At 35.3% G+C, this 14,253-nt stretch overlaps 1 protein-coding gene and 1 pseudogene across 3 annotated transcripts in view; one reads left to right on the top strand and one right to left on the bottom strand.

Moving 5' to 3' along the window:
- The window catches only part of RBL1 (RB transcriptional corepressor like 1), a 53,446-nt gene that overhangs the window by 10,017 nt on the left and 29,176 nt on the right, over positions 1–14,253 (bottom strand). For 2 of the 3 annotated variants that reach the window (XM_006921794.3, XM_006921793.3), the window contains exons 16-19: positions 13,757–13,968; positions 8,549–8,725; positions 7,030–7,101; positions 5,453–5,534 (exon numbers count right to left, since the gene is read on the bottom strand). In XM_006921794.3, the coding sequence (XP_006921856.1) occupies positions 5,453–5,534; positions 7,030–7,101; positions 8,549–8,725; positions 13,757–13,968 (543 nt within the window). Of the gene's footprint in view, positions 1–5,452; positions 5,535–5,593; positions 6,169–7,029; positions 7,102–8,548; positions 8,726–13,756; positions 13,969–14,253 lie in introns of those variants that run through there. The other variant, XM_015597086.2, reaches the window with a different exon arrangement.
- Positions 699–4,608, top strand: LOC112470979 (annotated as a pseudogene).

Genomic DNA, 14,253 nt, shown 5'->3' on the forward strand with positions numbered 1-14,253 from the left:
ATTGATATTTTGACCTTTAATAGTGTCCCATAGACTCCTTAAATTATTGTTATAGTCTTGGCTTTTTTTCTTGCCATTCTGATTGTCCTTGGGTTTCCCATCCTTTATATAGGTCATTTGGTCCTCTTCTTTATTCACTTTATTTCATTTAATATACTTCTCATCTCAGATAATGTGTTCTTCATTTCTGACCAGTTCCCTTTTATAATTTCCATTTCCATTTTTATTTTTTTCTTTGTTGAAGTTCTCACTGAATTCAGCTACACTTCCCATAAGTTCATTGAACATCTTTATAACCAGTGTTTTGAACTCTGCATCTGTTAGATTACTTGACTCCATTATATCTGGATCTCTGTTCTGCTCTCTTACATGGTTTCTGTTTTGTCTTCTCATTTTGGCTGCCTTTCTGTGTGTTTCTATGTACTAAGCAAAGCTCCTAAGTCTCGTGTTCTTATTAGTGTAGATTTGTGTAGTAGGTGTCCAGTGGCACAGTCCTAAGAGGGGTTCAGCTGCAGGCCAAATTTAGCCTAAGTCTGTGCCCCTCCAGGGCCACCTGTTAAGATTCAGCAAGCAATCCACAGATGCTGTGCTTATAGCTGCCTCAAAAGGGCACACCAGAAAATGAGGCCAGCTGCCACTAGTGTGAGTCTAGGTGCTGCTCAGCAAGGAGCACCTGACTTGCCCAGGATACACCTGGATGTAGCTTCAGTGGGGCTGGGAGTTGGGAGAGGCAGAGTTTCAGGGAATCCTCCGGGCAGAGTGACCTCTGTTATCAAATACGGAGCAGTTTGATGACGTCTCTGCTATGGTGGCGCTGAGTCTGCGCACTGGGACGGGGGAGGGCTCAACAGAGGAACAATGGATACCTCCAGCAGTTCTGTACAGAGTGAGTCTTGCCTTGGTCCTCACTCTGACAACTTAGTGTTCCCTGGCAAGTCCCTGGTGCCCCCTGCACAGCCGAAGCAACACTGGTGCTCATAAGGAGCGGTTCTGTCACTGTAAGAGTCCACTCGCAGACGCGGCCCCTTTAAGAGGTGTCTGCTGCTGCCGCTGCCGCTGCCGCTGCCGCTGCCGCTGCCACAGCCTCTGTCCCACTCAGCCTTTTGGGACCAGGCGGCCTTGCGTCTTCATTTCGTCCTACCTTCTGCCATTGCAGAGTGATTTCTTAGTTTTCTCCCTAGTTGTATGGCTTGTTCATCTAGATCCCAGGTGATTTTTCCTTGCTGCTGCTTATTTCCATCATAACTTTGATTTGGTCGCCAGAGGGATGAATAGAGCCTCTATCATCTATGCCATTTTTTCCCGCCCCTCTCCAGGCTCTGCTCCTGCTACTCTTCATGCCTTGTCTCTGACTTCTCAGATTTCCAAGGGCTCCAATTCTTGCCTCATTCCTTCCAGTTGAGAAGTCCTCTCTAGTACCTCTATAACGCTAACTATATGGGATGTGAAACTGCAGATGTCCAGGCTCCAAGCCTTCTCCCATCTCCTGAGAGTGATAACTTCCTAGAGATTTCTTAACTGTTCCAACTGCCAAAGGACTCTAAATTAGAATATTGCTTGGCTATACTGTTTCAGATTCTAGTCACACTGAATTTTTTCTTTCTAGATTTATAGTCCCTCTGGGTATGAAGGTATCTGATTAGGCTAAATTTCCCTACTTAGAGCCAACAGTTGAGAAATGAAAAGGACATGTTTCCTATTTCAGCCACTATAAGTTAATTTCCATATCTCATCATAGAAATTATAATTTTAAAGCAACCCAATGTCAAGACACGTGATTCTCCTTGTGTGATGAACTATTATGGTTTCATAATTTTCCTTACGGCTCCCAGGAATGTCTTTTTCAGATTATCATATAACACTGTTAAGCAATTAAAATGTGATTTTTTATATAAACTACCAGTGAATGAGATAAACCCCTAGGAGAATGTAGATATTATCTACAGAGCTCTGGAGAGACATGTTGAATTTTTTTAGTTTGGATCTTTAACTTCAAAAATTTCAAAGATATAAATTGAAAGTGTGAAAGCAGGCAAATTATCCTACGGTAGTAGGTCTCTCCAACAACTGCAATCATAATACACAGTTAATTTTATATCTCAGGACAATACATTTGCATCCAAGGAAACAGTCATTTCTCAGGGAACCAGGTTTCAGAAGTTGGGCACACTCAAATTGGGATGCACATATTGATGAAGCCCATCCATCACCTGCAGAAGAGCTGCTCAAAGGACTGATGCTGCTTTCATTGCACATACTATCACTAGTCTTCAGATTAAGAAAAGGCAAATATTGTGATTCTTACCACTTAAAAATGGAGAAAGTAAAGAAGCAAAATTATTTTAGGATGAAAGGAAGACCAGAATTTATTATAAAATCGAAGGATCAGGTTGAGATATGATGGGCTTGACCAGCACAGCAGCACTTCCCTGGAGAGGGCATTTTGTATTTATTTTATATTTCTCTTACCACACCCTCTCTCATTCTTTTTGCTCCTCACAATAACTGTGCAGTAAATATTTCCGACTGGCTTTCTAATTGAGAGGGCAATGTTATTCAGCTCCAGTTATGCAAAAGCTACTGACCACAGACCAATTTAAAACTTCAGTGGTTTTAGACCATTTCGGTGATATTTTGACAGTTTCTTGTGAACTCTAAAAGGCATCACTATAATCTAAAAGCAAGCAAAAATGTGCTCTGCTAATATGGTTGTCTATCTGGTGACTGTAAAATATATATAATATGAAATAAAATCACCTATAATTACCAATATGCAGTAATCAATTTTATACATCTTGTATGAAAATAGAATTTTTGTCTGAGGCAATGTGCTTTAATTTTTTTTTGGTATGTGTGTGACCTAGTTTTCAACATTTAAAGAATTTTAAGCAAAGAATATGGTCTTAGACAAATTAGCTTAAAAACAAACAAACAAAAAAAAAACCCCCCAAACCAAACAAACTTAAAGATCCATACTCATTAACAAAATATAATAAAGTTTATATTGCTTATAAACAAACCAACATATACTACTTACTGAGACCTTACTATGAGCAGGCTTTGTGTTAACCAAATGCTATTCCTGAGACCATTATCACTGGATACTCTCCCTGCTCTGTCCCATCACCAGTATATAGGATCTTAAGAATGGTTTTTTGTTTGCCTGTTAATAAGTATCTAATCAATAAATGTATAAATAAAAATTTGATCTGAAACCTTTAAGTTGTAGAGAGTAGCTAACTGTCACTCATCTCAAACTACATTGGTAGACAATGTATCAGAAAGAAACCCTGATATATTTCCTTTTGCTTACTTATACTCAAACTTCACTGGTCCTTATAGCCCAGATAGTTGCTGGCAGTTACTTTGTTTCTCATAGAGTACATTGTTTCCCATCTAACCTCTGATGCCTGCTTTCGTAGGGACAGAAGAACCACATGTGTAATAAAAATAAAGGGGTTTTTTTGGGCGGGGGGGGGAGGGGTTTGGAGGGAGAATAAGGTTTACTGTCTTATATATTTCTCATTGTCTAGAAAAGACTCAGGAGTAATATATTTATACAAAAAGAACTGTGCTTGGCCTATGTATCCTTAAATAGGATCAGATTCTAGGCCATTATTATTAAAGAATTTTTTGATAAGATCTTAAAAGTTCAGATCCTAGTAGACACCATAACGATCATGGATATTTGTATAATTAAAAAAAAATGTCTTTGACTTAGACAATTTTCTCTAGGGATCAAAGATTAAGCTACAATGATTTCCTCACAAAGCTGTATATAACTGGAAACAATCTAAATGTACCACATTTAATAACACATATACACACATATATATACATTAAATAATAATAAGATGAGACAAGGAAAGGAGAGGGGCAGGAGAAGCAATTTCACAACTTATCAACATGTGAATACTGAAAATCTGATTTTCTTTCTTTGAAAAAAAAATTACCAGTGCCTTTTTTTTTTACTGGGCCTTAGTGGTGTGGGGATGCCAGTGGTGATAAGGCAGAAGCACTACGTTGAAGCTGTGGCATAGAAACCGCAAGATAGCCGCCTGGGCCAGGCCCACTATCTCTTATACTAAAAGCACTTTTGAAGAAACATGTCCACACTGGTTCCAGTTGCTGGTTCTGGATAACTCTCGAGTGTACCTCAAACCCAAGCCCAAACTGACACCCAAAATACAGAAACTTCTTAACTGAGAAGCAAGAAATTATACAGTTTTAAAGAAGCAATTGTGGAAAAATACAAAGACTCCAAAATTGTATTGTTTATTACTTGTAAAGCATGCAACAAAACAGTTAAACATCATGGTAAAAGCAGAAGCTTTCCATCAGCACTGAAGAGCAATCCTACCACTCTGAGTAAACTCAGCCTGAAGGCACCAGAGAGACTCTTAAGTTCTACAACCTAAATCATGACATGTCTCGTTCCAAAGGCAAGAAGAGCCCAGTATTGATTTTCAGAACACTAACATCTGGACAGTCAACACTCACTCAAAGAATGCTAACAAAGAAACACTTCTCTCAACTAAAAATGTTGCTTAGAGTAAATCCCAAAAGAATCCAAAAGTGGACTTGAGAAATTTCTTATCTTCTTTGTAAAGGATGGATAATAAAAATAAGAAATGTTTAATGCAATTTCTGAAACTAGAGGTAGAAAAAAAAAATTACTAGTGCCTCAAGTCTTAGCATGATAGTAGCAACAGGATAGCAGCCTTGTCAGTGATGGCAGAATACCTATATACTTTTTAATAAAAAGGACATTTCCTTAATTGTCTCCCCAGGCAGATCACTGACAGCTATCTTACTTTCCCTGTTATTCAGATTTCTAGTATTCTCCACAATCCATGGGGGATATGTTCTAAGACCTCCAGTGGATGTCTGAAACCACGGGTAGTACTAAACCCTATATATACTGTTTATCCTATACATACATACCCATGATAAAGTTTAATTTATAAATTAGGCACAGTAAGACATTAACAAGAATAATTAATAAGAAAATAGAATAATTCTAACTATATACTATAATAGAAGTTATGAATGTGGTCTCTTTCAAAATATCTGGAATTTTCTACTTAGTATTTTCAGACTGCAGTTGACTATGGGTAACTGAAATCAAGGAAAGCAAAACTGTGGATAAAGCGGAGACCCGTGGATTTTAAAAATTTAAGTGCTTTTTATGTGTTTTAATAATATGTATAAGTAGACTAGAAAACTTCTAAAATACAATTAACAGAGGACAAATTAATGGTTTCAATACATAACCTCTTTGGAGGAGGCACATGACCCACACTTATCTCAAACTTATTTGTTTCTTCCCAAAACACATATGCATTATCCATCCCACCTACATCACTGATTCAATGTTGTCTGACATCCACTGTATTATATAGAATTTAATTGAAGATGGATTACATATAGATTGTTAAATTGGGCAACTTACCAGAATCTGTCATTTCAAAATCACCATTTATTTTTTTACTGTAAGCCACAATTTCTTTTCTCAACAGTACACTTCTATAGACCTATAGGTCGGAGGGGAAAAAAGGACTGCTGAGTCACAAAGAGGCACAGATTAAGCAAAACCAAAATGAGAAGAACAAAATATAAAGCCAATTAAAAAGTACTTGTCTGTAAGGGTGATAATCAAGGGCAAGATGTTATTAGTTTGGTAAATATCTAAGAAGAGAAAATACTGATGTAGAGCCTACACCTAAAATATGCCATTATAGTAGTTTACAAAATAGAAGAATTGAGTAAGTAAGTAGCAACTAAACACTGATGAGCAGGTTTTGCCAAATAAAAGTAACTTTGAAGATCTGACTTTGTTCCTTCTTTTAATACCTTACCAGAGAATCATTTGCTTTCACTGGGGCTTGTTTTCCTGCTCCCATCCCATTCCCATCTGCTTTTGGATGGCCACATGAAAATCTGTCCCCTCCCTGCCCCTAAACTCTTTCCTACCTCCAAGACAGCAGATAGGCATGATCCATTCCCTCTCTTCTATGCGTATTAGTAATGAGAAGATATTTAGGAAGCTCTCGCTTGGCCCATTTTTGACACACACTAACTTTACCTTAATGATCTTTAGGGACAATCTGGACCTCTCTAGGTTCTGTTCCTGAGGGATTTTTCTGACGAGTCCCAGAAATTCCCAGCCTGTCACAAGATATAACAAATACTTGTACTTGGCTTTTCTAATATCTCTATATCACTCACAGTGTATTTGGGAGCTTAAGTAAAGAAGTGAAACTATTTGTGGGGCTCTCTTAGAAGGTGGTATCACTACCAGTACTCTAGCCTGGGAGATCTGAGCCACTATACCTCTCTCCCTGTCTAAGATGGCAGGCAGATCACTGGGGCCAGAGAAGGGGCCATTATGCTCCCTTAGAGCAGAGCAACTAGGCTCTTGAAAGGCCAAAGTCTTAAGGTAATCTAACTCTGTGTTCTTCAGCTACAATAATAATATGGAACTAACAGTCATTAATGTTTACTATATGCCAGGCCACTACATGAATACTTTATATTTCCTTGACTGAAAAGTTGTACAAGATTCTTAACAATGGCTATGCTAACATAATCAGAAATGCTTGACATCTATTAAAAGAGACAAACACTAAGATTCTTAGCAGATGGCCAAACAAACTGATTTAAGTTAATAAGTCCTCAAATTTCAATGGATTTCAACATCCTCAGAGAATTAAATCTCATACAATTAAAAAATATTATTTTACATATATTTTTCATTAAATTTTCTAGTGAAAAATGTTCCCACTCAACAAATGAACAAATGGAGGAGGAGAACATTTAAGAAGTAAATGCAGATATACAGATAAGTCAGAACAGCCAATTTCCTGGCTTCTACTAAGATTGTCTCTTAAATTTAATGATATCTGTTAAACCAAAAAATATAAAATATAGTAAAACTATAAAAAAAGTTTACCTTTTATATGACTTGTCATTAGAGAAATAGTACAAATCTAATTTTGGACAGACAAGAAGAAAAATAATATAACTCACATGACTATTAGCTTGGGGTTGATTCCTGTAACTTTTCATTATTTCTTGAAAGGTTCTTTCTTCTTTTGTTACCTAAGGAAAAGAAAACTGCATTTATCAAATGCTCCTAAAAGAAAAATGGTTCTGGACAAAAACTTCAATTATAGGCTGGCACTGAGAACAGTCTTGCAGAAAGCCATTGACCCCAAGCCAGTCCATGACTAAAAACCATTACCATTTATGATTTTTACTACCTTTAACGTTCAAGCTTTGTGGCCTGTGGGGACTCAGCAAACAGTTTCATTAATCAAAAGCACTGAGATTGCTATGGTATAACTCTGTTGAAAATACATTTCTTTATAAAGAGAATTATAAAAGAAAACTCAGATCTGCTGAATCTCCTAGAGTAACCAGTTTTATTAGTTTTTAAGTACTTACTTGAAAGTAAATTAACCACATCCTAAAGGATAGAAAATGTGGTGATTCACAATAAAAATGAGCAGTTATTATAGAATTAGGCTTTTAACATTTCAAAACAAACTATATGGTTTCTAATGTTTGGATAGAGAAGTCACAGTGGTGGCCAAAAGGAAGAAAATGGATTAGTAACCCATAAGGAATGCCTTCTGGCCTATGCTTTATAAAATTTACTTAAATTACTCCTTTCCTTTGCTTCACTGTCCATTAGCACTAAACCCGTTTCCCATAATGCTGAGCTAGAAATGGCAAAGTCTGAACTCCAATAGTTCTCTGGAAAACACAAATGATTAGTTAATAACATTTATTAACACCTATTTTGCACAGAGATTTTAGATTTTGTGAGAGGGGTGTCACAAAGTAATGTGAAAATGTCCTCTGTCTCAAAAAGCTTAATTTGGTTTTAACTATGTACATCTTCTAAGACTGCCAGTTTGGCCAACATGGTCAAGACCAAGATTACAGATGATTGTTTCAGATATATCGGGTTTTAAAAACAAGTGAAATATGCTATTTTATGACTTAAAACATATTGTAGCAACTAGAAAGTAAAATGCTCTTAAGTGGCACAATAAATTGCTGGAAAGCAATATGTTATAGAAACGATTTTACACCAGATTATGATTCAGGAAGTCCTAGGTTGCCACTTATTGTGTAACTCTGGCCAAGTTACTTTCACTTCTGGGCCTCGTTACTCACCTACAATGCTACGACGTAATGATCGTATTATTTTAAAGTGACACCAGAATAGAGGTGTCACAGAAGTAGGGGTGGAAATGGTGTCACATTAATAGTGGAGAGAGCCACTTACTTACTACAAATAAACTCTAAGACCTTTCCCAACTTCTTTACGACCAATGTGTTCTTATGAAGTGAGAAAACTGATTATTATAAAATTAAATGGAGAATCCAAAGAATAGATGTGGTAGCTGGAATTTACTAATGGTGGGCACTGTTAGCTTATAACACTTAAGGCAAACTGACGATTAAGTGCAACAGATTTTCACCTGATGCTTCAAATATAGGCAACTAGGGTAAAGAGCTCCCCCAATTTATACATTACCTTTGCCATGATGTAAAAAGCACAAAGGAGGAGCTGATCCAAATGTCTGTCTTTCATAAGATCAGGGCAGTGAACTAAAGTGAATTCAAAACACGTCCATATCTTCCTTCGTAACTCATTTGAAACATCCAGTTTTAAACATAAATCACGTAAGCGTACACTTGCCAAATGATACACCTGAGATGGAAGATAGCACATTGATGCAAAAAAGCAAGTAAAAATAATTTCTCAAATTTATGATGAACATAATAGACTTTGAGGCCAAGATTAACAAAATTTCTATTCTATATAGTACTAGTTCACTGCTATAGCAGAAGAATGTAGGTTAAAGCAAAATTCTCTTTGGAAAACTACCTTAAAATTTTTTTGAAAAGATGTCATCTAATACTCTATGCTGCCATCTAGGTAAAGTGAGAAACAGTAAAATGCAAAATTCATCTGCATCCTGACCACTATGAACACATAATTCTTCAAGCATTCAAGTCTTTACCTTTTTTTTTTGTGCAGGTAAAATTGCTAGAAAATCTAAAATGTCAGAAAATAGAGAACTAAAATATTTGACTCCAAAAATGAGTCAGAAAGCAAAAATCATCAAAAAAAATTCCCCATATATCCTATATTGTTATGAACACATGAAAGGAATGTTAAATGACATACCAGGATTTTTTGTTGTTTTGAAGTATGCTGGAATAAATTCAGTTCAATCTCCTGAAGCTTTAATATATATAGTCATTATATAAATTGATACCAATGTGAATGACCCAAAGGTCCTGCAAGATTCTAAAATAGTTTCTAATACCAGAAGCATTATGTTTTAGTTTTAAGAACCAGTAATCCGGACATGGTTCCATAGTATAGCGGTTAGCATGTCTGCTTTACGTGTAGAAGGTCCTGGGTTCACGCCCCAGTGGAGCCACGGTCCATGGCCTACGGCCATGCCACCCTGAACAAGCCTGATATCTGATCTCGGAAGCCAAGCAAGATCAGGCCTGGTTAGTACTTGGATGGGAGACCACCTAGGGCCAGGGTGTAGAGATAAAAAAAAAAAAAAAAAAAAAAAAAAAAAAAAAAAAGAACTGGTAACCCTGCTGTAGTATTCCTAAACTAGACTATTCTGTTCAAACTGTCTTTAAATTTAAATGTTGAGGGAAAGAAAATGAAAAAGAGAAAGGAAAGGCATCCCTTACAGAAAAATATCTTTGACAGGAAAAAAAAATCCATGAATTAGAGCTTAAAAACAAATATTAGTTATCCAATACACTAATATGATAGAGAGACAAGTGGTTGCCTCCAAAGCCAACCATGACTCATTTTATAGTAAAATCATTTCCTGCATCCCATTGTTTTGTTTCTGGTCTAGCTGGCCAAAAGATAAACAGGAACCACTAGGGTCAAAGCAGCGAGAAAGATGCTAGAACTTTATGCTCGAGATGTGAGGCGATAACAGATATAATACTAGCTAGAAGGTGTAAAAATAATATCTAATTAAGTTATACTTGTTAGGTGTCTTCCACAGAGCTGATCCAATGCCTTCAAGATATACAAATTCTTGAATTCTAACAAAATTTCACAGTAAATTCTATTAGGCATAAAACAATAGCATCACATTGAGTTCAGAATGGGTAGTAGCTACAATTTACTCAAGGAATGGTTATTCTGAATTCGTTATAGATATGACATTTAAAATTTTTCTAGCTTCTAATCTATACCAAGTAGGCTCTAATTAAATGAAAAGAAAAAGACTAGATTCTGAAATAAATTTTGAATTAAAAATTGAGAAATAAAGCCTTTCTTTTGCTAATTTTAGATTCATTATCAAAGAGAGTAATTTGCCATTTTGAAAATTACAAATAGGGAATGAATATGGAAAATGCTGCATTTGAAACTGTTTTTGAAATGGGCCTTAGGCACAAGAGGTGGGTAGGACTGGGTAGGGAGCAGAGTAGAGAATGCAGTAGGAGGTGTAGAAAGGGCAAGTTTCTCAAGAAATATTATAAGAAAGACTAGAGGAAATAAATTTAGATTTGCATTAAGAGATAATTTGGAAAAAAATCATAAATTTCTTAAAAATGTTAAGTCTTAAACTCTAATCACTGTAGTATACATATATAACCAGTGCCTTCTTTTTCCTTTACAATTTTTAAGGATGGGCTAGCCAGCCATCTAGTTGCAGGGTAGACTGGAGATTATCTTTCAGTTCTGGGATTTTTTTAAAGAGTCATATTTGCTTACAAATATCTGATAACATGTCTGTCTTATCAGAAGCTGATGATGTTTATAAAAAACAGGTAGGACAAGTTAAAATTATTTCTATGTTAAATCTTTCAGCCCCTTTTCACTAATACTAAAATAATTTAGGCATTATAATGAAAACTGTTCAAATTTTAATTTAAAAAGTAACACACTGGATTTATGATAAAACTATGTAGCCTCCCTGCAGTATTCTGCCAATCTTTATAATGATTCTTCAGTGATTTAAGCTCATCCATAAGATCTAGGATATACTTGTCCCACAATGAACTCCCATCTACAGCAACATAACACAATGGAGTTTCAGTAAATTCCAGAGGATGGTCAACTACTTAAAGTTATATAAGAACACAAGCAAATGGAGTCAAACCATAGCTCACCAAGATCAAAATGTTCTCTTAAGAAGTCAAATATGTTTTTTAAAAAAGGCTAAAGGTACATTACCTTATACCAAAGTTAGACAAAGATATTATTTAAAAAAAGAAAACCACAGACCCCTATTTCTTATGAAAAGTAATACGAAAATCCTTAACAAAATACTGGCAAACTGAATGCAACAGCATACACTAAAAGGATCTTACACTATGACCAAGCAAGATTTATTCCTGGAATGTAAGAATAGTTTAACATATGAAAATTAGTGTTAATATAGTACATTAATAGAATGAAGAAAAAATATGATCATCTCAACTGATGTAGAAAAAGAATTTAACAAAATTCAACACCCTTTTGGTATAAAAAATAGTCAACAAACTAGGAATAGAAGGATTCTACCTCAACATAATAAATATCATATTTGAAAAATTCACAGATAACATCATATGCAAAGTGAAACAACAAAAAGCTTTTCCCCTAAGGAACAAGACAAGGAGGCTCAATTTCAGCATTTATATTCAACGTAGTACCTGAAGTTCTAGCCAGAGCAATTAGGCAAGAAAAAGAAATAAAAGGCATCCAAATTGGAAAATAAGTAAAATTATCTCCATTTGCAGATTACATAATTTTATGTTTAGAAAACTGGAAAACCTTGACTCCATAAAAAAAGTTAGAACTAATAAACAAATCCAGCAAAGTTGCAGGATACAAAATTAACACACACAAATCACTTTCATTCCTACATCGCTAACAATGAACAATCCAAAAACTAAGTTAAGAAAGTGATTCCATTTACAATAGCATGAAAAGAATAAAATACTTAGGAGTAAACCTAACCAAAGAGGCAAAACTTATACACTGAAAACTGTAAAACACTGCTAAAGGAAATGAAAGAATATACAAACAAACGAGAAAACATTCCATATTCATGGATGGAAGACTTAATATTGTTAAGATGTCAACACTACTCAAAGCAATCTACATATTCAATGTAATCCCTATCAAAACCCCAATGATGTTTTCTGCAACAATGGAAAAATCCATCCTAAAATTTATATGAAATCTCAAGGGAATGAATAGCCAAATAATCTTGAAAAAGAAGAACAAAGTTGGAGGGCTCGCATTTCCTGATTTCAAAACTTATTACAAAGTTACAGTAATCAAACTGTAAGGTACTAGCATAAATCAGACATAAAGCGGCCAATGAAATAGACAGTCCCAAAATAAACCCTCATGTATATGGCCGAATGAGTATTGACAAGGCTGCCAAGACCATTCAGTAGGGGAAAGAACAGTCTTTTTAACAAATGGTATTGAGAAAACTGGATATCCACTGTAAAAGAATGAAAGTGGATCCTTACTTTATACCATATACAAATTAACTCTAAATGGATCAAACATCTAAATATAATTTTGAAACTATAAAACTGCTAGAAGAAAACATAGGGGAAAAGCTTAATGACTTTGGAACGGACAATTTCTTGGATATGACACCAAAAGCACAAGACAACAAAAGATAAATCAGACTTCATCAAAATTAAAAACTTTTGTGCATCAAAATACCCTATCGACATAGTGAAAAGACAACTCATAGAATGTATTTCCAAATCATATATCTGATGAGAGATTATTAATCAGTATAAAGAACTTCTACAACTCAACAACCACCAAAAACTCCATAGAGAAAGAGGCAAAGGAGTTGAACAGACATTTTTCCAAAGATATACAGATGGCAAATAAGCCCATGAAATGATACTCAACATCAGTAATCACTAGAAAATCACAAATAAAAACTACTGTGGTTCATACTCATTAGGGTGGCTATTATTTAAAAAAACAAAACAGAAAATAAATGTTGACAAGGATGTGGAGAACTTGGAACCCTTGTGCATTGTGGCAGGAATATAAAACAGTGTAGTCACTGTAGAAAGTAATATGGTAGTTTCTCAAAAAACCATATTTAGAATTACTATTCTACTTCGGGGTATATACCCAGAAGAACTGAAAGCAGAGACTTGAATAGATATTTGTACACCAATGTTCATAGCAGCATTTTTCGTAATACCCAAAAAGTAGAAACAACCCAATGTCAATCAACATATGAAAGGATAAACAAAACATGGTACACACACACACACAGAGTCTTAAAAAGGGAATTCTGACACAGACTACGACACATATGAACCTTGAAAATACGTTAAATAAAATAAGCCTCTCACAAAAGGACAAATATTGTATGATTCTATTTATATGAGGTATCTAGAGTAGTCAAATTCATAGAGACAGAAAACAGAATGGTTGTTACCAGGGGATGGTGGTGGGGAAGAGTAAGAGGAATGGGGAATTACTGTTTTATGGGTACAGAATTTCACCTTAGGAAGGTAAAAAAGTTCTGAAGATGGGTGGTGGTGAAAACTGCACAACGATGTGAATGTACTCTTAATGACACTTAATTGTAAACTTAAAAATGGTTATGTGTATTTTACCACACACACTCAAAAAAGAAGGTTAAAGCTGCTCCGTTATTCAATCTTTCTTACGCGGATTAAATGAGATCTTTTCAGGGGTTATAAAAACACGTACCTTTCTATAAAACAGTGCTAAGGACCCAGTTCTCTTCGGTCTGCTTATTCCAGTTGGATGTACCTCTTGTGCTTTAGCCAGATAGGTTTGTTTGGGAGAAGAACCAATTAATGACTGAGCAGTAAGTGATATAGGACTTTTGACTTTGGAGTCCTGATTTGTGTTCATGGAAATTGGTATCAGTGTGATCTCTCCCGCATCATTTGGAATACCTAAATGTAGAAGCAAGAGTTCTCAGTTTTAGCAAAAAGCTGCATATGTTCCAAAAAAGTTGTCAATTTTCTTTTTCTTTCTCTCCTTTTATCTTTTCTTCCTTCTTTTCCTTTCTTTCTTTCCTTTCTTTTTCCTTCCTTCCTATAGAAATATGTTAGAAAAGGAGAGGAAAGCCACAAAAATAGTAATTCTAGGTTATAACATTCTTATTTTCTATTTTTGCTCTGAAACAATATTCTGCTTTGGTTTGAGCTTTGAGATGTTTTTAATTAAAAAAAAAAAAA

The sequence above is a fragment of the Pteropus alecto genome, unplaced genomic scaffold (assembly GCF_000325575.1).
Source record: "Pteropus alecto unplaced genomic scaffold, ASM32557v1 scaffold45, whole genome shotgun sequence".
NCBI classification, from domain to species: Eukaryota; Metazoa; Chordata; class Mammalia; order Chiroptera; family Pteropodidae; genus Pteropus; species Pteropus alecto.